A 22,122-nucleotide genomic window follows, 5' to 3' on the forward strand; every position below is an offset into this window, starting at 1 on the left:
GTCATATTAATGTGGTTATCTTGCAGTTCCGTGAACGAACACATGCGCGGGAGGACAAGACTGTTTTGGTGGAAGCTGCGGTCGACTACTTGAAGCTTGGGCACAGGACTTGTATTAAGTCGTGGCAGAGGACTTTGTGGAAACTGTGGCTGAGGGCCCGGTGCAGCTGTGGCCATAAAGGAATTCACGGTCGTTGTCAATACCTTTAATGGACGCCGTTGTGGATCATAAGGTAGAGATAATCCTGTGTCTTCCGTTGTTGGAAGTTGAGGTTACTAACTTCTTTTATTTCTTAAGAAATCGCTCATTTGACTTTCTTGTTGAATGTGTTTTAAATTTTGGGAATATGCCTAGACGTGACCTGCCACTCAGTCTGTCTTTGCTGTCTCATTTTTCTCTTGCAATGTATCTTTATCATTTCTGCCCGAAACGCTTTGCGTAATAGTGGCTTTAGGCATTGTATGTACTAGCTCTTATCTATAAAGCCAACAAACTTTGTAAAATCTCTTTATGTATGTACCTTTGCCTAAATAAAAATTATTATTATTATTATTTATCAACTCTGATAGAAATTAGCTACTTAAAATTATCTGCTAGATTAAGGACCTGCCCGAAACGCTGCGCGTACTAGTGGCTTTACAAGAATGTAAATACTGTACTATCCAATGTATTCTCACAAACCCAATGTACCTTCTTGTATATATATATATATATATATATATATATATATATATATAAATAAATAAATAAATAAATATTAATTCACACGAACTACGATAAAGGACCCAAAAGTCATTCCATGTCAGTTCACCCCAGGTGGTTACCGGCACTATCTCCGATGTTGATGCAATTGATAATTATGTACTTACTTGGTACACTTATAGAGCTCAGTGAGAGAAAGTGAGTGACTTTTGTCTCAGATCTATAGCTAAAATGGTTCCAAAGATATGAAACCTTGAATTTTGCCCCAAAAAATCAATTTTCCAAGATTATGCCTTATTACACGAGTATGCTCAGCTCCTATGGGACATATAAGAGTTCATTCAGATACAGTACCATTTTAAAGCTATTGAGTGGCTCTCCACCTTTTATTTTATGCATATTTAAATCAGGGTTCAAATAAAAATATTGACCTTTAAATTAACCTTTGACCTTGCCTGTATTGCAAAGATACAGGCAAGATACTAGTGGACATCATAGGCTGCTAAGCAGAAAGAAGTCTTTCACACTACCTAGGATAATTCTGGCATCTTTAAAGCATTTCTTCAGCATCAGTCATTAATTTCTTTAATTTTAGAAACACTATCACTGTTCATGTAATAGTAATTATATCCATTATGTCTAGGAAAGCTGAAGGTCGTCAGTACAACTTTGTCCTATGTGCTTATACCCAGATATTGTAAAGCTCCTTAGAAAGATTTAGATTTAAGATTTAAGATTTAGATTTAGACTTCTTAGATTTTTTTTTTTTTTTTATCTTTATTTGTATTTGTTCTCAACATCTTTTATTCTTTATGCTCAATTAGTATTAAGTTCTAGATATTAATGTTTTTCTTGCCCGAAACGCATTGCGTAATAGTGGCTTTAGGCATTGTATGTACTAGCTCTATCTATATATCAATCCATTAATGTAACATCACTTGTATATATATACCTTACCTGAATAAACATCTGAATCTGAATCTGAATCTGAAATAAATGGAAAACAAACTTCAGTTTCAAGTGACAGATATGGTATCAGTGCTATATACAGTACAGTACAGTAGTTGGTTTTCAAGCTCTCAGTATTCCAGCTTTGTGTACAGCAGATCAATATTTGTCATAAAGTTGTAAAGTGCTGTAATTACTATGAAGAGGATTTTCACAAGCCTTGTAAATATTTAGGTTTTCATAGATGCAGAAAATGTATCTGATGACATCTTCCCTAATCTGTACATCACATTATGTTACTGCTCTGGTGTAAACCTTATCTTGTATATTTTAAAGGAAAAATACAGTTGTGTAACATTACATAATTCTCAGATAACACAATACAACACAATTTTTGTTCTTGTATAGTAAGTTTTATTTTCTGATTACAGTAGTACTTATGCCTTCAACGTATAGAAAATTGTGATTATTCTGCTCAAACTTGAATAGAAGGTGTCTTGAAGTCTTGAAGGCTGCCAACTCTTTGTTTAGAGCTGTGACGTTTGTTTCATAAGTCGGCAGCTACCTTACCTTGAGGTTACTTTGAGGGGCTTCCAGGGCTTAGCGTCCCCGCGGCCCGGTCGTCGACCAGGCCTCCTGGTTGCTGGACTGATCAACCAGGCTGTTGGACGCGGCTGCTCGCAGCCTGACGTATGAGTCACAGCCTGGTTGATCAGGTATCCTTTGGAGCTATCAGATACCTTTAAGACATCTTCCCTAATCTGTCTTAGCCAAAGGTTAAAGCAAAATTTGAATGGAATAATAACCATTGTCTATACTTTGGAAGCATAAGCACTCAGAAAATAATACAACCCAGGAACAAAAAAACATTATTACTTAGTGTAATTAATATTTTTTGTAATAATCATTTTATTATGTATGCAAAGTACAGTACATCTTTTTCTTTAACACACTCTTAGCTAGCAGCAGAACTCGCAGAAATAAAACGTGTGTTGCGACGAAAGGAACGGAAGCTTAAGAAGTACAATCAAGTACTTGGAGCAAAGAAGCACGTGCGAGAAACACTGAGAAGACACAATGGAGCAAGTGATTCACAGAGTGAGTGAGGTGTACATGTTTGTACAAATAAATTGTAGATAAATTAGTTTTGAATTTTTTGTCACGATGAAGGTATTCACAAGAATTCTCCATTTAGTATTTTCATACATTTATACATTTTATTATGTTTATTTTAAATTGTTTTAGTCTGGTTATCAACCAGTAAAGTTTTTCTGTTTTGTATTTGCATCACAAAAATCTGTGAATACAGTATGTACAGTATTTTATTTTTATCCAATTGGCAGGTTATCATCTTGAATTTTAAATGTTGATGCAGATACAATGGACAGTTTTATTATATATATTTAAGAAATATCATCATAGGTATAGAATGAGATATGTGGTGTGTTAAAAGGGAAAACTATTGCACAATAACAAATTACTGTATATCACAAGTCATAAACTAATCATAAAGAGAATAAAGCTTATGTTTAATGTGTTTATAAATACTCTACTGTATTTATCATATTTTTTATTACAGTACAATGCTTGTTTGTTCCACATCTTAATTTTGTTTTCATATGGCAGATAATTCAAGCAGTGATCCTGAGAAAAATATTACAGAGGAAGTAGAGATCAAGTCCAGTGGTTCAAGAACAGTCACATTTAGTAATGATTCCCCAAAAGTTATTTTTGTTTCTCCAACCCCATATCTTGAGAGTAAAAGAAAAGACAAAAATCACAAACATTATAGATCGTTGTCATCTCGGAGATCTAATTCTCAGGATAGAAAGAAATTTGAAAAGGAATCATGTGCCAAGGACGACCAGGCAGGAGTACCTTCAACGGAAGCTAATCATGAAAATGAATTTCCAAACAGAAACAATGACAAACAATTTGAAAAAACTCCAATAGTCAGTGATCTGACAAACAATAATGATTCACCCAAGATATGTAACACTAGTTTTGGCAGTTCTTCCATTGGTGCTTTTTCTGAAATTAATACTTTAAAGAACAATGGGGATAAACTTTCTCTTCCTAAACAAGTTGCTTTGGTTTCTGGTGATAAAGGAACAGTTCAAAATAAACTATCTATCTGTGAAGTAACTGAATCAAAGGTTTCTGGAAAGGAATGCAGTGATGGTCTGTCAGAATTTCCTCACTATAATGAAACACACTATCCTTCTAATTCCCACAGTGAGCCAGAGGTAACAAGCTTCAAGAATTTTAGTCAAGCTCAAGACTCTCGACAACCACTACATCACAGCACACCCAATGACAAGAGTATAAATTGGTTTGAAAATGAAAGCTGTTTGCCTAAGCCGTCACCAGAAAAAAATGACAACACTTCAAGCATTACACATATTTTGTTTGAAAATGTTTCTCAAAACTGTACAAATTCTGTGATTAGTAGAAAAGATAATCAAGAGCTTCAGGTAGAAAGAATGTTAAGTTTTAAAGATTCCAGTTCGCAGAACGAAGTGGGGTCACAGGATCTCTTTGAAACGCAGCTCCACACTCGGTCTGAAAATATTGAGATAAAACGAAGTTGTGCATCTCATAGAAAGTGGTGGAAAAATCACAGAACTACGCAGAGTAGTTCAGAAGGTTCAGGAAGTGTGACCAGTGACAAAGGTGAACCCAGCAAAAGACTGACTGGAATTATTGACCAAAATTGTGTCAGTCAAGTGAGCATTAATGAGCCGCTCACAAAAATAGACATGCAGGAAGACCATAATACCAGAATGCACCAAACAGAAGAACTTATGATAAAGGAGATTGAACAAGAAATGATGAAGGAATTTATAAGTGAAATTTCTGAAAAAGAAGTGAGTACAAACTGTGAAATTTCTAAAGAAATTGCAGAAGGCAAGGAAAGAATAAAAATGAACAGAAAGAGCAATTTTCATACTTCTGAGGTGATACATAAAGTGAGACATAAAGATGAGGTGCAGAACAAATTAATTAGAGTTTTAGACGAGTCTGAAAATTTGAACAAATGTAAATTTCTAAATAATTGTATTGATGATCTAAATAAAGGCTCAATCCAAAAAACTGTGCCTGATGAACTTTTTGAAGATAACATTGATGTTTTTGTTCATGAAGCTTCTTGCCTAGAGAACAGTGAACAGCAAAACAGACATTCTAATACTGCCAAAGAATGTGATGCATTAAAGGAGAAAGGAAGACTTAAGGTAATTCCTCAAGAGCACTGTAATAAAGAGAATTTACCAGTAGGTAATGTAATTGCTCAGAAAAATTGCCTTGAAAACGTAGTGAGAAGTAACAAAGATAGAGATATCCTTTGTGTAAATGAAGCAAATGTGCATTCTGAATATACATATCAAGATGAAACATTTATTAATGATACAAAACATGAACCACATAACTTTATTAATAAAGAAAATGTGAGGCTGCATACTCTGTCAGTCAGTGAGAAGTATGGGAGAATTCTAACATCATCTCTGGTAACCTTACCTGATGGTAATGAAGACAAAATAAATATCCTCACCGTACATGAATGTGGCTTTATTCTTTGGAGTGCAAGTAGAAAAGGAAGGTGGTTAAGGGCAAGATCAGAAAGTCATCCAGTAGATCTGCAGTCCAGTTTTGGAAAGCCAGCTTCAAGCAGAGTAGGTTTACAAGAGATCTGGGAAGAATTAAGTGAAGTTTCTCACCAAGTTGGAAGAGCATCAGATATAAGGTAACATCTTGATTACATAAAACAAAACTAATGAACTGATAAATGCAGTAAAATATAAGTAGAATTAGTTTGAGACAGTGTGAAAGCATAAATTAAAGAGGCTGGTATATATAGAGGCTAGTTGAACGTATAGGATGGCTAACATCTCATGTTCATTTATAATAATGCATTTTCCCTATACATTTTCATTGCCTTCATATATCCCCATATTATATTCAATAAGCTAATTGTTCCCATTCACTTAACTTTCTGGGGGAGCTCCTTTTGGCTTCTTAAAGCTACAATAGGGTGAAATGGTATGATCTACTAGGTTGCATTAGTCCCAGTTGTTGACGTCTCAGGTTTGGATTTGGATGGGCTTCGTTTGGGACTCAGTCGGCATCACTTTCCCTGCCTCTGGCAGCCTTGACCCAGTTGCAGCACTGCCATCTGTTGGTGTTGAGGCAGCCCCAAGTGACTCGACTGTTGCTCAATTGAGGAACCAGAAATTTACCTGCATCATTCTTCCTCTGGGTAAGGTGTGATTTCAGTGGCTGTTTTGGTATTTCCAGGGCAGCTCCTTTCACTGTCGTTGTGATTTCTGGGCACAGGCCCCCATCAGCCCTTAACACTTTCGCTCACCCCGCGCGCCACCCCTCGACAGGGCGATATGGGCCCCAGCGTGTCACAGAAGCGCGCGTTAATTTCGAAAAGTGTATACTCTCTTCAACTTTGTCACCTCAATTCTCCTTCTACGAGATTAAATTTGGTATCATTGTGTTCGCAATAAAATTCTCTACAACACTAAATGCATATAAACTCCAAAAGCCCAGCTAATTACCCGCAGCAAACAGAGAAAGTGCGAACGAGTTACCCGGGAGCGCGCAAACGGGATAAAATGTTTTCACTATTTTCACTCTGGTCACCTCAATTTTTGTCCTAGGTCTTTCAATTTGGTCTCAATGGGTTCGTAATAAAATTCTCTATAGGAACATTAGCATATAAAAAAAAAAACCTGGTCACGCTCCAACCGCCGACGAGTTGAAGACGGGCCACGCGTTAGCCGTGAGTGAGTGCTCAGAGGCCTTCCTGCTACACTCCCAATTCCCACCCTTTTCAAGCCTTTCTTTCGCAATTTTCTTCCTGGAAGGGCCTTGTTCATGATTACTATCCATCGTGGAGTAAGCGTAGATAGTTTCTAAAGCCGCAGTAAGAAATATAGCCACGGGAAATAGCCGAAATGTTCACACGTTTGAGATGCGAGGGGAGGCGACATTGGTCACAACAGTGGAGCAAAGACAATGGGCCCATGGCATGTGCCAAGCCGCCTGAGGGCCACGAGGCTCAACAAAGAAAATGGGAAGACATCGGCGCACATTTTAAAACCAGTCCCCAAAAAATCGGATAAAAACCTGATTTTTGGCGAATTTTTAAAGTGGATGACGCAATGCTGCGTCATCCCCGGCATTACCGCCAGTAAACGGATGACGCAATGCTGCGTCATCCCCGAGCGAAAGTGTTAACCTGCTGCGTCGCCAGCTTCCTTTCCCAGAAGAGGGTGATCCTTCTGGCTCCCTGGTGCCCAGCTCAGTCTTGGTTTCAGACACTGCTTGCTCAGTGCCTGAACCTGGGCATGTTTCCGTGGCCCTGCCTCTATCAGAAGGTCGGTCCAGTAACATACTTCGTTGGTTCGACCTTCTCTTATGCTCTTCAAGTCTGGACTTTTTGAATTAAATCAAATCATATCTTGATTTTAATCAAATCCAGGGAGGTACTTACCCCCCCCCCCTCCCTTGGATTTGATTCCATGTGCCATTCGGCACTCTGGTATTGTCTATCCAGGACTTCCCATCGTTCAGCATTGCTCCATCTGTGGCTCGTACTAACAGATTATCAAAATCACCCAAAAGATTTATATCCCTTAATTTTTATTTGATATACTAACCTAAACTAAGTAACCTGTGAAATATGTCCATTACCTATATTTAACTGCTGTTTTCTCTTAAAATCTTTGGCAAACATTTATGTTTGTGGTTTAGCTTCCTTCTATCTCCAAATCTGATTAAAGTTATTCCTTCATTCATCATATTTGCATTCTAATACATTTTTAACAACATTTTCTCAAAGATAATATACAAGTTATTTAATAAGTTTTATCTATATAGATATTAAATAATATTAAAGTAACTTATTTTAGGAATATTGTAGCAGTGGGACTGCCATCAGATGAAGAAACCAGATACTTGGTAGCCATAACTACAACTACCGAAGCAGACTTGCGGTTACTCTGCATACTTTTTAGCCCAAGTGACAAGTCGTTGGTCATAGAATCTGGACTCGGCCTTTCTTTTTGGTAAGATGCTTGCAGTGATGGCATGTACATGGGAAATGTGGTGCACTAGCAATTATTAAGAAATTTTAGATAATTCAGAAATTTATAGTGTCATCCACTGAATCTTGCTTCACAGTGAGAACAGTGTATCAAGCCCAACTTTGTATGATAGTTTGAAGAATAGAGAAAATATCTTTAAGTGTAATGATAAAGCAGAATCATAAGGTTTTGGTCAAGTTGCCACTAGTGTCAGTGGTAATCAACAGTTGTGTAGGTTAACAAGCAGCTCTTGGTTCCAGTCTTATCACATATTGTATAAATGAGTGTAGTTGAGTTAGCAGGTTATAATTTTAAATTAAAAAACTAGTGTTGAATGCACTGAAACTCCTCTTCCTGGTAGAGCCCTGGTGGATCTGAAGCTATCTTGCTGAAATGGCTGCCCATTGCCGGGTCACATCTGTGGCTGGAGTCGTGTAGGACCTATCATGGCACAGAGCCAAAATGTGCCCCCCCCCCCCCTCACAGAGGTGCAAGGAGAAGGGGATTATAATAATCACCCTTACCTGGAAAGCATCCAGAAAGTCAATGAAGTAATACTGACAACTGCAAGGCTCATTGAAAACAAAGTATTGAAACAGCCAAACAACTCTGCAAATGATTCAGTCAAAACAATTAGTTCACTCAAAATGTGCTCAAACCCATTTGTAGTAATGGCTGCCACCAGGCAGTCCAGAGCTCCCAGCGAACAACTGCTCACTGGTCAGTCTGGCCCTGATACAAAACAAACCAACAAACTAATACAATGCATGACTGACTGGGACCATGAACATTGAACAAATACTGTACTGGGCTGTTAGCCAGTATTACCCAGGGGGCTTCAAAACCCAAGCCCAAATATCAACCCACAACATTTTGGAGAACATAGCATCGAAAGCTGTGAATTTACAAATATCGTGGGACTGAGGGTAGACCACAAGCTGGCTAGCTTTTGACACTGTAGACAACCTGAGAAATACGAGTCTTGGAATAGGTGACCAAAGAAACGGCTTCAATCAACAAAGTGTCTACCCTGGAGGAATTGGTGGCACACAGGTATTGGTGAATCGCTGCCACTGAACACATCAAATGATGCATGAGCCAGGGTCAACTGGCTCTTCAGAAGCCAGTTGACTCATTCTTGATCAGGAAAGGAGGAGAAGGAGGCAGATGAACAAAATGACCATGAGGGCAGAAAGACCCACACCTCCTGCTTTTGGAGAAAAGCTTGAAGCTCCCCCAGCTTGCAGCCAGAGGCAAGAGCCAATAAAAGCTACATTAACAAAAACTACCTGGACCAATAGGGTAACAGGGAACTGAGAGGGAAACCTGGTAGGCCAAACAGAACTCCCGCAACAGATGTGATCCAGTGGCGGGGAATCATTTCAGTGAGATAGCTTCAGGGATCCACCAAGGAGCTTCCCCAGAAATCGCCGAGTGCAGTTGCCAATTTTGTATTTCTCGCATATGTCAAGGATGATGATTTATCAAGAGTTTGTATTATCATCTGTCATTGTACAAAACACAGTTACAATGCCACAACTTAATTTTTTCACAACATTTTATTTATTTCTAAAAACCTATTTGTTTTCTAAACACTCTATTTGTTACAGCAGTACATCCAAGAATTTGTTTGCCTGTGCACTTGGAGAATGGTGCATTGCTATTTATTGGAACACCATTGAACCTTCCAGTTCAGCGTGCTTTTTAGTAGTGGATTTGGATGTGACATTTTCCAAACGTAACAAACAGTGGGCGCTACAGTGTTGTTCTTCACTGCGTTCACAAATTCTGGATAGACCTCTAGATTGTCTTGTAGCTCTTAATCAACCAGGTAAGTTAAGGAGATTTAGGGATACTTTCAAATAATAGCTTTCTAGATATTAATATTCATCTTTCCTCTGTGATACTGATAGAGTTGTTCGGCTACCCAGTGTTCAAATATGTATTTTGCACACATGCATATGTGCATGCCTTGTTAGGTACCTGTCTCTCCTTTTCTCATGACAGCACCTACAGGACCATTTTCTTTGCCATGGTAGCACCGAAAAGAACCACTTTCCTTAATACAGTAGCATATAGAGAAACACTTTCCATAACATAGTGGGATGTAGAGAACCACTTTCATTATTCATGATTCTGCAAAATGTTCATTTTCTAGGGGGAAGGAAGCCCATGGTGTTTCCGTGTAGCTATCTTACTGAGATTGCTCCAGTCTACCAGTCACATCAGTTAATTGGCCTACCAGGGGACCAGGACCAAAACCTGCCCCCATTCCCTCACGAGAGGTGCGGAAGCAAATGACAATACGCCATATCACCAGGAAGGCATCCAGAATGTTCGCAAAGCTTTACAGACGCAAAGCTGGGTTCACAAGACCCAAAAGTCACTAAACTGCCAAATAACTCCCCAAACAGTGGAAAACAAAGAAAACACGCAAAACTAATCAGAATCCGTTAATACCGACTGCCGCCACAAGGCAGCCTGGAGCTCGGTCCATCGTAAGCTATCAGACCAGTTCAGGATCAAATAAATATTGCAATGAACTGACGAACATCGAAAGGACAGTGGGAGAGAGACAGAGAGCCACAAAGGCTCTACCAGAAAGAGGCGTTTCATTTCATTCAATGCTGGTTTTCTGGGGAAGCCTTTATGGTGGCTCCCTGTAGTTGAGAAAAATTGTAGACTTACCAGAGAGGAGGAGAGGCAGTAGACACTTAGTTGAAGCAGAGACCAAAAGCCAGGAAACACAACCAAGGGCAACCCAGGACCGAAGAGTACCAGGGACACTGACTAAATACCTGGCCCCCATGATCCTGTTAATATGCTAAAACTCCTGAGCCTGAATATCTGCCCAAGACATATTAGAGATGACTGCCACAAGTGCAACATGTTTGCAAATATCATGGGCCCCAGGATCGACTGTAGGCTGGCTAGCCTTGATGACAATGCAGACAACCGAAAAACTAAGAGCCCTGGAACAGGGGGACCAAAGAGATCAGATCAACCCAAAGAGCATCTACCAAAGCTAAGGGAGTGGCATGCAGGTACAGTAGTAACGAATCGCTAGAGACGGAGAGAAAATCAAGGATCCTATCCAGGGATCCAGGCGGGTCAAGAAAAGGAAAAGTCTTGCCCTGGTTGTCTTCCCAGGTGTAGTGGCAAAAAATAAATGTCGCCACTCCTTGTGTCTCTGAAGGGGCCCTAGTTCTGGGGCTGATCCCCAGTAGGCCTATAGAACTTCGTGGCTGATGTGACCTAGTAGATAATACCAAATCTGAAAATAGTAGCTTCACTTCACCAAGAAATTGTCATTTCATTACATTCAATGATGGTTTTATGAAAATAAATTATAATTATGATTTATTTCATTATGGTCATGACATTTTTATATCGTATATAGGGTTGGAATAAACCTGACAATCTCTTACAGTACCTCTCACTCTGTCAAACTTGCCTGCATCCCACCTCAGAAAGAAGGCAGTTGTGAAACACAGACAGCTTTATTTCCTTATGTGAGTTATACCATATCATAATGTCTTCTATACTTACCTCTCCTCACTTTAATTTTTCTGGCTAGTTACTGCTGAAAGTAACAGGGAAATGAGCAGTTACATGTTAATATATTGAGCAGTAACTTTGCCTAAAATGTTGAATACATCTTAATGTTCTTTGTTTTAAGAGAGCACTTGTACAACAATACAATACAATACAATTTTATTTAGGTAAGGTATATACATACAATAAATATTTACAAGGATTGTTTGACTTATAGGTATAGCTAGTACATACAATGCCTAAAGCCACTATTACGCAAAGCGTTTCGGGCATTGTAACAATGTAACATTGTAACCTACATCTGGGCACAAGAATGGCTCTTGTGATCAGAATCTCTCTTATTAAAACTTTTTCTATACAGATCCCAAGGGAGTTGTGTTGTGCACAGCAGGGAACATCCTATATATATATGATGCTATAGAAAATACCATCTTGCAGCAAATTAAGTGGGAGGCTATACCACCATCTTGGACCTTAGCATCTCAAGTATGTTATTATTTGCTTACATCTAGTATTGCTCTTATACAAATTATAATGCAGATACTCATTGATATTAAGACATTGATAAACTATGTATTAATGTTTAACCCTGTAAATATTACATGAAGGCATTTATAAAATTGAACATATTCTTGTTTAAGAAGAGCAAATAATAACACTCGGGCATCTAATAACAGGACCAGTATATGGTTCACTCAACAGAGAAGAGGAAAGTGTAGGGATTATTAACCTAACACCAAAGCGAACAAAACAGAATGTAAAATGTCCTCAAACAAACCAATGTTCATAGAGAAAACAAACACAACCGGGTGAAAATATGGTAACATAATTGGTCACAAGTAACAACCTGTGCTCATCCTTCCCCGACCACCGTCAGATGGTGGACTAGGTCATGCAAAGGTCACTCAACCAAGCAGTTCTCCCTTCATGCTTAATTCATTGATGAAACGATTCCGCTGTTTGAATCGTATACATAGTTTTTATTCAAAGCTAAGTTGTACTCTGGTGTAAGCCCTTCAGTGGTTGCCCAGAGTTAGCTACCTGGATATCCCTACACATGTTGCACCAAGCCCTAATGAATCATAAATACCTACTGGAGATCAGAAACAAAGCCTGATCCACTCAATAGAGGCAGAGGGAGTAGGGGACGTTAGATCATCATAACTAAGAGGAAAACCAACATAAAGGTAGAGTGCTCGAAAAATTTCGGCTGCAAGGAAAATAGAAACAAAACTTGCAACTAGGGACACAATAGCTAAGGTGTTTACACTGCTAGTTACACCCTCCTACCACCCAACCAGAGACCAGAAGGGTGACTCTGTTCACCAGTACGTGTGTGTGTAATTATCAAACTGTAGTTACAGTATGACAGCTACGCTCGTGGTGTCCTGTCTTCCCAGTACTCTTTGTCACATGATGCTTTGAAACTACCAACAGTTTTGGCCTCCACAACCTTCTCACTTAAACTTGTTCCAACCATCTGCAGTACCACTGTTTGCAAAAAAAAACTTTCTAATATTTTTTTGGGCACCTTTGTTTCCTTAACTTCAGTCTGTGTCTTCTTGTTCTTGAAGTTGCTGGTTTCAAGAATTCCTCTATTGTCAGTTTGGTCAATTTTTGTTATTATTTTGTAAATGGTGATCATGTCACCTCTTTTTTTTCATCTATCTACTAGCTTTGGCATATTTAATACAATACAATACAATACAATTTTATTTAGGTAAGGTACATACATACAATAAATTTATACAAGGATTGGTTGACTTATAGGTAGAGCTAGTACATACAATGCCTAAAGCCACTATTACGCAAAGCGTTTCGGGCATAATAATGATTCTAGCCTCTCTTTGTAACTCGTTTTTCAGTTCCGGAAGCCATTTTGTAGCATGCTTTTGCATCTTTTTCCAGTTACTGTATATTGATGGGCTTCTTGAGGTTATCTTGAGTTGATTTCGGGGCTTTAGTGTCCCCGCGGCCCGGTCCTTGACCAGGCCTCCACCCCTAGGAAGCAGCCCGTGACAACTGACTAACACCCAGGTACCTATTTACTGCTAGGTAACAGGGGCATTCAGGGTGAAAGAAACTTTGCCCATTTGTTTCTGCCTCGTGCGGGAATCGAACCCGCGCCACAGAATTACGAATCCTGCGCGCTATCCACCAGGCTACGAGGCCCCCCATACAACGTCTGCATATTCCAATTTTGGTCTCGCAAAAGTCACAAACAGTTTCTTTAGTATTTCACAGTCCATGTAACTGAAAGTTTTGTCATTAATAAAAGAAACTAAATGATTGGTTGTGGAAAAGTTGCAGTTATTGATACCAAGTGAAAAATTTCACATTAAGGAAGAAATGCTGCTGTATTAGAAACATATTTCATGTAAATATTGTTCCTTTTTTCAAAAGCTATTTGATAATATTTTTCATGATTTTTCAATTCAGGAGTTGGTGTTTCTCATAAGCATGGACATCGATGGTGGGAAGATGCACTTGACAGTTCTGAATCCTGTAAGTGGCATACAAGAAACCTTCACCGAGACATTTCCTGATGACTTAAGGCAAGTGTTTGTGGGGATTTGTTTCCATTTATCTTCCATTAAATAATATGTTCATATTTTAGATTGCAATATTTCCATCAGCCTCTCATCATTCCTATCAGCATGATGCTCAACAGGCACTTAATCCCTGGGCTACACAATCATTTAATATGACAATTCTGCCCAATGCAGTGTGCGTGAAAAAAGAAATGACTTTTTTTCTGTTATTGTTAAAATGTATTTCCTGAGCAAGGGAAAAATATAATTTTTTTTCTACATTTTGGCTGTAGTGAAGGGATCAAATCTCATTACAATGCTAAGATTCATGATCATTAATGCTGCAGACACCCAGGAAAAGTCACATTGAGCTGTGCAAACAGCAAGAGTTCCCACAATTTTTTCCAATGTTACTAAATTGTTGCATTGGTTTTCTGTGGGAACTTCTTGGTGGCTACTTGAAGCTAGCTGTCCGAGATAGCTTTTCACTATTGAGTCACATCTTTCATAGCCAACTGGCCTATTGGGGACCACAGCCAGAACCTGACCCCTTCATAGAGGCACACAGCTGGGGATTGTTATCACCCACATTACAAAAGCAAAGAACCAGAGAAAAAACAATCAGAGACATTGAAATAATTAGGTAATATCATCTTTGTGGCAACTCCCGCCACACGGCTCGGCTGGAGCAGACCGGCCAAACGTGTACTCTTCCAGCGCTTGTATCTTGCCAAACTTCCCCGTCCTACCATAGCCAAAATATGTCACTATTTTTTCTTTTTATTATTTTCTCATGACAGGGAATGCATTTTAACAATGTTAGGACAAAAAAATGTCACTATTTTTTCTTGTGCACTAGGCTGTTATCAGCTATTAATAACTGTGCAGCCCAGAGGTTAATAGGGAAAATTATGGTTATAATTATTGTGCATCCACATGTGTGAAGATGTTTTCCAACTGAATTTACATCACCTGCGAAACACTCTTGATCTAGTTACGTAACTTCATATTATCGTGTAGGCTTAGGAAAGGATTGAATTGATTCATATATACAGTATGTTTTATCTGTGGAAAATTTCCACATGATGTATGCAACTTTGCACACCTCTTGATATCTGGCATAATGTATTATTATTATTATTTTTTCAGATTACATGAGAGCAACACTGAAGACGCCTCATTAAAACCGTGCGGAACTGTTAGACTAACTTGTGCTTGTTTTCAGCCATATGGTCTTGTCCTTGTGTTAGACAATGGAGTTGTAGTTCATGTGCCCTTTGATGCTTTTAAATGTAAAATGGAACCTGTGAAAATGGAAGATGTACAGTACAGATGATATATTTTAATTTTTGTATATAACAGTAAGTAAATATTATAGTTCAGCTTTCAGTGAATGTATATGGTTCTTATATTGCAGAAAAACGCATCGGTGATATTTTTATTGAAAGCACTAACGTTTAGATTGAGAAATACGCTATCATAAATCATATAATAAATTCGGCATCAGCAACTTAATATGTGCAGCTTTAAAATGGGCATGTTAGTTTCTGTTGTTGGGGACAAGAATCTTATACTTAAGATTATCTAGGTCCCCCTTGGCCGACTACTGACCGTCCCTAGAATACAACTCGTCAATTGTGTAACTCAAGGGTAACTATTGTTACCGCCACCTATCCTAATCCTCAGTCATTCGTTTAAATCCGCCTAGATGGGATCCAAGACACCATGGAGGACATAGATATGGAAATATTTATAAAAAAAGCTATATTCCTAAGAAAAAAAGTAAGGCGAGTGGTTCCAAGCAAGTACAATAAATAAACTGTGGTGCTACAAAATAATAGTCTGGGCTGCTTATCGGCATATGTAAAGACAATGCAGATGTCTTCCAATAGTAGATTAAACTGTAAGATAAGAAACCTAGACTTTGGTTACATTTCAGCCTATACATTAGTTAGCCCCTAGTACCACAACATACATCTCTACTCCTAGACAAAGTGCACTCGGCAGCATTAGGACTAAAAGACAATACCTATATATGGGAAGTACAGTGGAGGAATAAAACTTTGGTTGGGCTACAACTAGCCAAGACAATCCAATTGCAGATATCTTTCAATAATAGACCTAACTGGAAGGTAATACACACATGGTTGAACTGCAGGGAGAAAATACACTAGGTAATCCTTCAATCAATAACCTACTGGTCTATTCCTAGCCAAAGTACAGAGTCAGTATTATGGGACACTGCCTATATCAGGACATGGACCTTTAGGCTGGATGTGAGACCACTGCACATTAGAGAAAACCTAACTTAGCCTAAACATAAGCTAATCTTAATAATGTTCAGAGCAGGTCCATCTATACCCAAGTCAGGCAGCTATTGACTGCTTTAGCCAGGACCCAGGCCGCAGGACATCACTTTCATCCAGCTCTCCCATTGGCTGGCAATGTTGCTAGTCGTGGCGCCACTAGAGAAACAGGCTACAGGGTGGTTTGGTTATTTGAAGAGTTAACATGTGAAAGGGGTGGCAGACCTCCACCATTCCTAACAGTTCGTAACTGCTAGATGAAATGAGACCTGGTTGATGGGGCTCTGGGAGTTCTTCTATTCCCCAAGCCCGGCCCGAGGCCAGGCTTGGCTTGTGAGAATTTGGTCCACCAGGCTGTTGCTTGGAGCGGCCCGCAGGCCCACATTCCCACCACAGCCCGGTTGGTCCGGCACTCCTTGAAGGAAACAATCTAGTTTCCTCTTGAAGATGTCCACGGTTGTTCCTGTAATATTTCTGATGCTCGTTGGTAGGACGTTGAACAATCGTGGACCTCTGATGTTCATACAGTGTTCTCTGATTGTGCCCATGGCACCTCTGCTCTTCACATTGGGTGAAATAAAACATGCCCTATTGTCTCTGTCCTGTCTTGGAATGTTCTGTGCCATTGAGTAGTGTGCCTTTGTCTGAATACTTAGAAATTTAGTTCGTAATAGTAGTAGAGTATTATCAACACATCTTTATTACTGTGCTGTTATTAAAAGTGCAGTGCATAAAGTTTAGACAATTTATTGCAAGATTGCTTCATTGAAGTGTCAGCATTATGTGATCTGGATATTAATTTAAGATTACTTCGTAAATTGTATGTAAATAAAATTTGATGGCAGCTCTTATTTACAGAACAGCTAACATATATACCCATATGATAAGGACTTGGAGATAGTAGTTAATTTCATCAACAGTACACTGAATTAATTATAATGTTTGAAAATTTCAATAAATAATGCATGGAAAGGTAATACTGTAGTTGGTATAATGTTATTCATAATTTTTTCAACTGCCCATTTTTCTCTTTGGAAGAATTTCATCATAGCTCAACATTACGTGTGAAAAGCTGAAAATAAAGATAAACACTTTTTGTTACAGTATTTGTCTAATTATATTTTGAAGTCAACTGAGCTATAATAATAATACTGTATTATTACTATTATTATTGTTGCACAATGAAATCAATAATTGCAATGTATCAATGAGAAAATCAGTAGGAGACAAAAGGAGGATTTGAATCCCATCACTTGGTACAGTACTCCCAAGAAAACACTACACTGCTACACCACAATATGGTAAAAGCCATGCAATCTGGGATTCTACTGAAACCTCTAGGGGTCTTCAGGCCTCCAACTGAAGCCGAATCAGGGCTTTACACGTTGCCCCTATGCACTCCTGATTGGACTTCAGTTGGAAGTCTTGGGACCCCTAGAGGATTCAGTGGCATCCCAAGTTACATTGCTCTTACTATGTCGTAGTGTAGTTATCTAGGGTGTTTGCTTAGGAGTACCGAGTGTATGAGTGAGTTTGAATCATCCTTACAGGTTCTACTAATTTTCTTAATACAGTAGTAGTAATAATAATAGTAATAATATATTATTATTAATATTTAATTTTTGCAAATTACATCATACTAGTTTTTATTTTATATACATTACTGTTTATTCTAACCACTACATCGATTATGGCTATTCCCCAATGATGTGATAGTTATTTTAGCAATGCTATTATGGCAAATAAGCTCAAAGTTGTATTTATATATCTAATTTTTGCTTTATTTTATAAATAAAATTTATAGATACCGTATGCTTTATTTTCTACTACTTTTTATCTGTAAAAAAATATTTTCATTGTTTATAAATCAATTTTAATTGCTTATCATCACACATTAATTTTGATATCATTTTCATATATTCCATAAATATACTGCAGATATTTTTGTTTAATTGTTCCTGTTAAAATTATATTACCTTTTAAAAAACTCATGTTTGTGAAGGTATATTTGGTTAAATGTTTTAGTTATAGCATATATGTAAGAATATTTGATTTGCAAACCATCAGAAAGATTGACGAGCTCAAACCTACAATTAGGTAAAGCATAGAAACTAGTGTGACGACTAACCTCCAAATTGAACGACCCCCCCCCCTTTTTTTTAAGTTTTCTTGTTTATTCTACCCCCGTTCTGCGGTATTTACAGCCTCCTCTACTCGAAGGCAGGGTCAAGTCAGCAGGAGGCATAGTCCAGGACACCGAGGGCCTGTGCGTGGCAGGAGGCGTCAAGGAAGGCATTCTGTGGTGTGCAGAGAAAATATGCCTGGAAGAAGGTTTTCAAGTTTAGTTCATTTATTGTGCACCCCCATATCCATCCTGTGGGCAGTAGTGGAAAAGGTTACAGAGGTACATAATGGGCTCAGGGATGAACCCCACAATTCATTTAGCTAAGCAAGTTATAATCTTGATGAGCTAGTTACCAAATTCAATACAGTTGTCACATCATCAATGGGCTCGAGATCGACCACAAGAACAGTTTCTAAATTAAGTAACTGACATGTAGAGAGCTAGTGTCACTATGTCTGTCCTGAACACCGCCCCCTATCCAGTGGGCAGCGGTGGATAGGTTACATTCACTTAGTTACTACTTACAGTTAGCAAATAGAATATTTTGCTAAGATTTTTGGTAGCAGATCATTTGGAATGAAATATTTACACATCTCTGGAACATTTGTTATAGAATTGTCTCTGAATTCAAGTATCTTTTCGCACTCCATCACACAGTGACGGAGGGCGTGCAAATAATTTTGTTGACACAGTTTACATTTGGTCAGGTCTACATCAGCAGATAATGAGAATTCCCAAAGATACTTTTAACCGAGTCTAAGCCGAGCAGTAGTAACATCTATAGAAATCTGCTGATTTTATTGGATGAACCATAGATGTTTGACTCCTCTTGCATGATAGATGGAATTACTGGTATTTATTTCACTTTGGAAAAGAGGAATAATCAGTGCTGCTTGAGGCGACGAAAATTCCGGGAAGCCCGGGGAGGGGGAGGAGGAATACCCCACCAGAGGCTACTGATAGAGGGTGCAGAAGGAGAGGGCGTCTCAGAACGCAGGGAAGACGGGCCGGCCAGTCAACAGGCAGCCCAGGCTGCAGGGAGGTCATCAGGCCAGACAGCTAGCAGAGGGCAGGACACGCAGGTGTCCTGTATTCGCAAACAGTGGTAGAGATTTGGAACAAGTTAGGTGAGCAGGTGGTAGAGGCCAAAACCGTCAGTACTTTCAAAGCATTATACGGCAAAGAAAGCTGGGAAGCCGGGGAAGATCTCTTGTAGGAACGAAACCTTATTAACCCATGGAACTGCCTACCCGCCGAAGCTGCAAATGCATTTTAAAATCCAACTGGAAAAGATCATCAGGGCACATGGGGTGACCTTCGAAAAGCCGCCTCAATTTCGCCTTTAAAGGCAGATTCTTTGGCTAACACATCAGCTCTATCATGCATTCGGAGGCCAACATATGGAATCACCACAATGTAGGCCAGAAGACAGATGATGCTTTTTTAACCGTTGGGTTATAAACCCATGGAAGGGTTTATATAAAACCATAGGGTTATAAACACACGGAACTTCAAACCCGCCGAAGTCGTAAATGCCAAAACACTGCTACAGTTTAAGATCCAAATAGACAAAATCATCAGAACAAATGGGAGACTCATGACAAGCCGCCGGTTTCCCGTCCGTGTCGAGGCCACTAGAGATATAGTGGCTCTAAGGTAAATTCAGGTAAGTGTTAATATTAATATGTTTTTTTAACATTGACAAATGCAAGACCCTGCATGTGGGTTATCTTGAGGTTATCTTGAGATGATTTCGGGGCTTTTAGTGTCCCCGCGGCCCGGTCCTCGACCAGGCCTCCACCCCCAGGAAGCAGCCCGTGACAGCTGACTAACTCCCAGGTACCTATTTACTGCTAGGTAACAGGGGCATTCAGGGTGAAAGAAACTTTGCCCATTTGTTTCTGCCTCGTGCGGGAATTGAACCCGCGCCACAGAATTACGAGTCCTGCGCGCTATCCACCAGGCTACGAGGCCCCTCCCTCGGGTTGTTTTGTCAACAACCCGTGCCACAACTACCAAATTGATAATATTACATTACAGCAGACTGATGAAGAAAAGGACCTTAGTGTCAAAATACACCACTCAATGAAAGTTGCACAGCAAGTAGGAACCGCAATTAACAAAGCTAACAAAACACTTTGAATAATCAAGCGTACCTTCGATTTCAAGGAAAAGAAGGTAGTGATTCAATTGTATAAATCTCTGGTCTTCCCTATTTGGATTGCTGCATCCAAGCATGGAGACCTCATCTTCAGAAGGATATAGCTGCTCTGGAGAAGGTGCAACACCGGGCAACAAAAATCATTCCAGAGCTTAGTCATCTCCCGTATCAGGAACGGTTGAGGGCCACAGGGCTAACGACACTGCAGACCAGGCATGACAGAGTGGATCTTATTGAAATGTTTAAAATACTGAACAAATTGGAGGATCTTGATCCGGAAATTGTTTTTTAATGGTAAGGTGTAACACAAACAAGGAACAACGGTTTCAAGCTCAACACGCCTCAATGTAGGACTGAGAATAGATGATTTTTCATCCATAGGGTTATTAACCCATGGACACGCCTACCCGCCGAAGCCGTAAATGCCAAAACTCTGTTGAACCTTTAAATTACAACTGGAAAAGATCATCAAGGCAAATGGGGGAGACCTTCGACAAGCCGCCAGCTTCCTGTCCTCGTCGAGGCCACTAGTGTTAGTGACTCTCAGGTAAATGTGTGTGTGTGTGTATCTGCGTGTACTCACCTAGTTGTGCTTGCGTAGGTTGAGTTCTGGCTCTTTGGTCCCGCCTCTCAACCGTCAATCAACTGGTGTACAGATTCCCGAGTCTACTGGGCTCTATCATCTCTACATTTGTAACTGTGTATGGAGTCAGCCTCCACCACATCACTGCCTAATGCATTCCACCTGTTAACTACTCTGACACTGAAAAAGTTCTTTCTAACGTCCCTGTGGCTCATTTGGGTACTCGATCAAGTCTTGCTCCATGCTGGGGCCGCATACTCCAGGATTAGTCTTACATATGTGGTATACAAGGTTCTCAATGATTCCTTACACAGGTTCCTTAAGGCTGTTCTGATGTTAGCCAGCCTCGCCTATGCCGCAAATGTAATTCTTTTTATGTGGGCTTCAGGAGACAGGTTTGGAGTGATATCATCTCTTAGATCTTTCTCTCTGTCCGTTTCATGAAGTACTTCATCTCCCATTCGGTATCCTGTGTCTGGCCTCCTGTTTCCACCGCCTAGTTTCAATACCTTGCATTTACTGGAGTTAAACTGTAGTAGCCATTTGTTGGACCATTCATTCAGTTTGTCTAGGTCATCTTGTAGCCTCCTACTATCTTCCTCTGTTTTAATCTTCTTCATAATTTTTGCATCATCAGCAAACAATGAGAGGAATGATTCTATATCCTCTGGGAGATCATTTACATATATCAGAAACAGTATAGGTCCAAGGACTGAACCTTGCGGGACTCCACTGGTGACGTCTCGCCAATCTGAGGCTTCACCCCTCACAGTGACTCGCTGTCTTCTGTTGCTTAGGTACTCCGTTATCCAATGGAGTACCTTCCCTTTCACTCCTGCCTGTATCTCCAGCTTTTTCACTAGCCTCTTGAGTGGTACTGTATCAAAGGCTTTATGGCAGTCCAAAAATATGCAGTCTGCCCACACCTCTCTTTCTTGCCTGTTCGTAGACTTCAATTAATCATGTGAGGCAATTAATTTTGTGTGTATGTGTGTGTATGTGTGTGCGTATGTGTGTGCGTATGTGTGTGTGTGTGTGTGTGTGTGTGAGTGTGTGTGAGAGAGAGAGAGAGAGAGAGAGAGAGAGAGAGAGAGAGAGAGAGAGAGAGAGAGAGAGAGA

The 22,122-nt window shown here is 39.5% G+C and overlaps 1 protein-coding gene across 3 annotated transcripts; it reads left to right on the plus strand.

Annotated features, from left to right (window-relative positions):
- The first annotated feature begins 20 nt into the window (after positions 1-20).
- LOC123768510 (uncharacterized) lies at positions 21-18,075 on the plus strand. Of its 3 annotated transcripts, none has more exons than XM_045759138.2 (8): positions 22-232; positions 2,610-2,748; positions 3,277-5,392; positions 7,569-7,724; positions 9,353-9,573; positions 11,659-11,783; positions 13,737-13,852; positions 14,978-18,075. In XM_045759138.2, the coding sequence occupies exons 1-8, from the start codon at positions 209-211 to the stop codon at positions 15,162-15,164; spliced, it is 3,084 nt and encodes a 1,027-aa protein (XP_045615094.2). In that variant the 5' UTR covers positions 22-208; the 3' UTR covers positions 15,165-18,075. The 3 variants fall into 3 exon arrangements, with proteins under 3 accessions (XP_045615097.2, XP_045615094.2, XP_045615095.2); XM_045759139.2 differs by having other exon boundaries at positions 9,356-9,573; XM_045759141.2 differs by lacking the exons at positions 11,659-11,783; positions 13,737-13,852; positions 14,978-18,075 and adding an exon at positions 11,173-11,606 and having other exon boundaries at positions 21-232.
- The last annotated feature ends 4,047 nt before the right edge of the window (positions 18,076-22,122 follow it).

Source organism: Procambarus clarkii, chromosome 35 (genome assembly GCF_040958095.1).
Source record: "Procambarus clarkii isolate CNS0578487 chromosome 35, FALCON_Pclarkii_2.0, whole genome shotgun sequence".
In the NCBI taxonomy this organism is placed as follows: domain Eukaryota; kingdom Metazoa; phylum Arthropoda; class Malacostraca; order Decapoda; family Cambaridae; genus Procambarus; species Procambarus clarkii.

Excerpts from the sequence above, each read along its gene's own strand:
- LOC123768510 (XM_045759138.2), top strand. The coding sequence starts at position 209 with ATGGACGCCGTTGTGGATCATAAG. Across the intron at positions 233-2,609 it reads ACGCCGTTGTGGATCATAAG|CTAGCAGCAGAACTCGCAGA; the intron begins GTAGAGATAATC and ends ACACACTCTTAG. Across the intron at positions 9,574-11,658 it reads TGTAGCTCTTAATCAACCAG|ATCCCAAGGGAGTTGTGTTG; the intron begins GTAAGTTAAGGA and ends TTTTCTATACAG.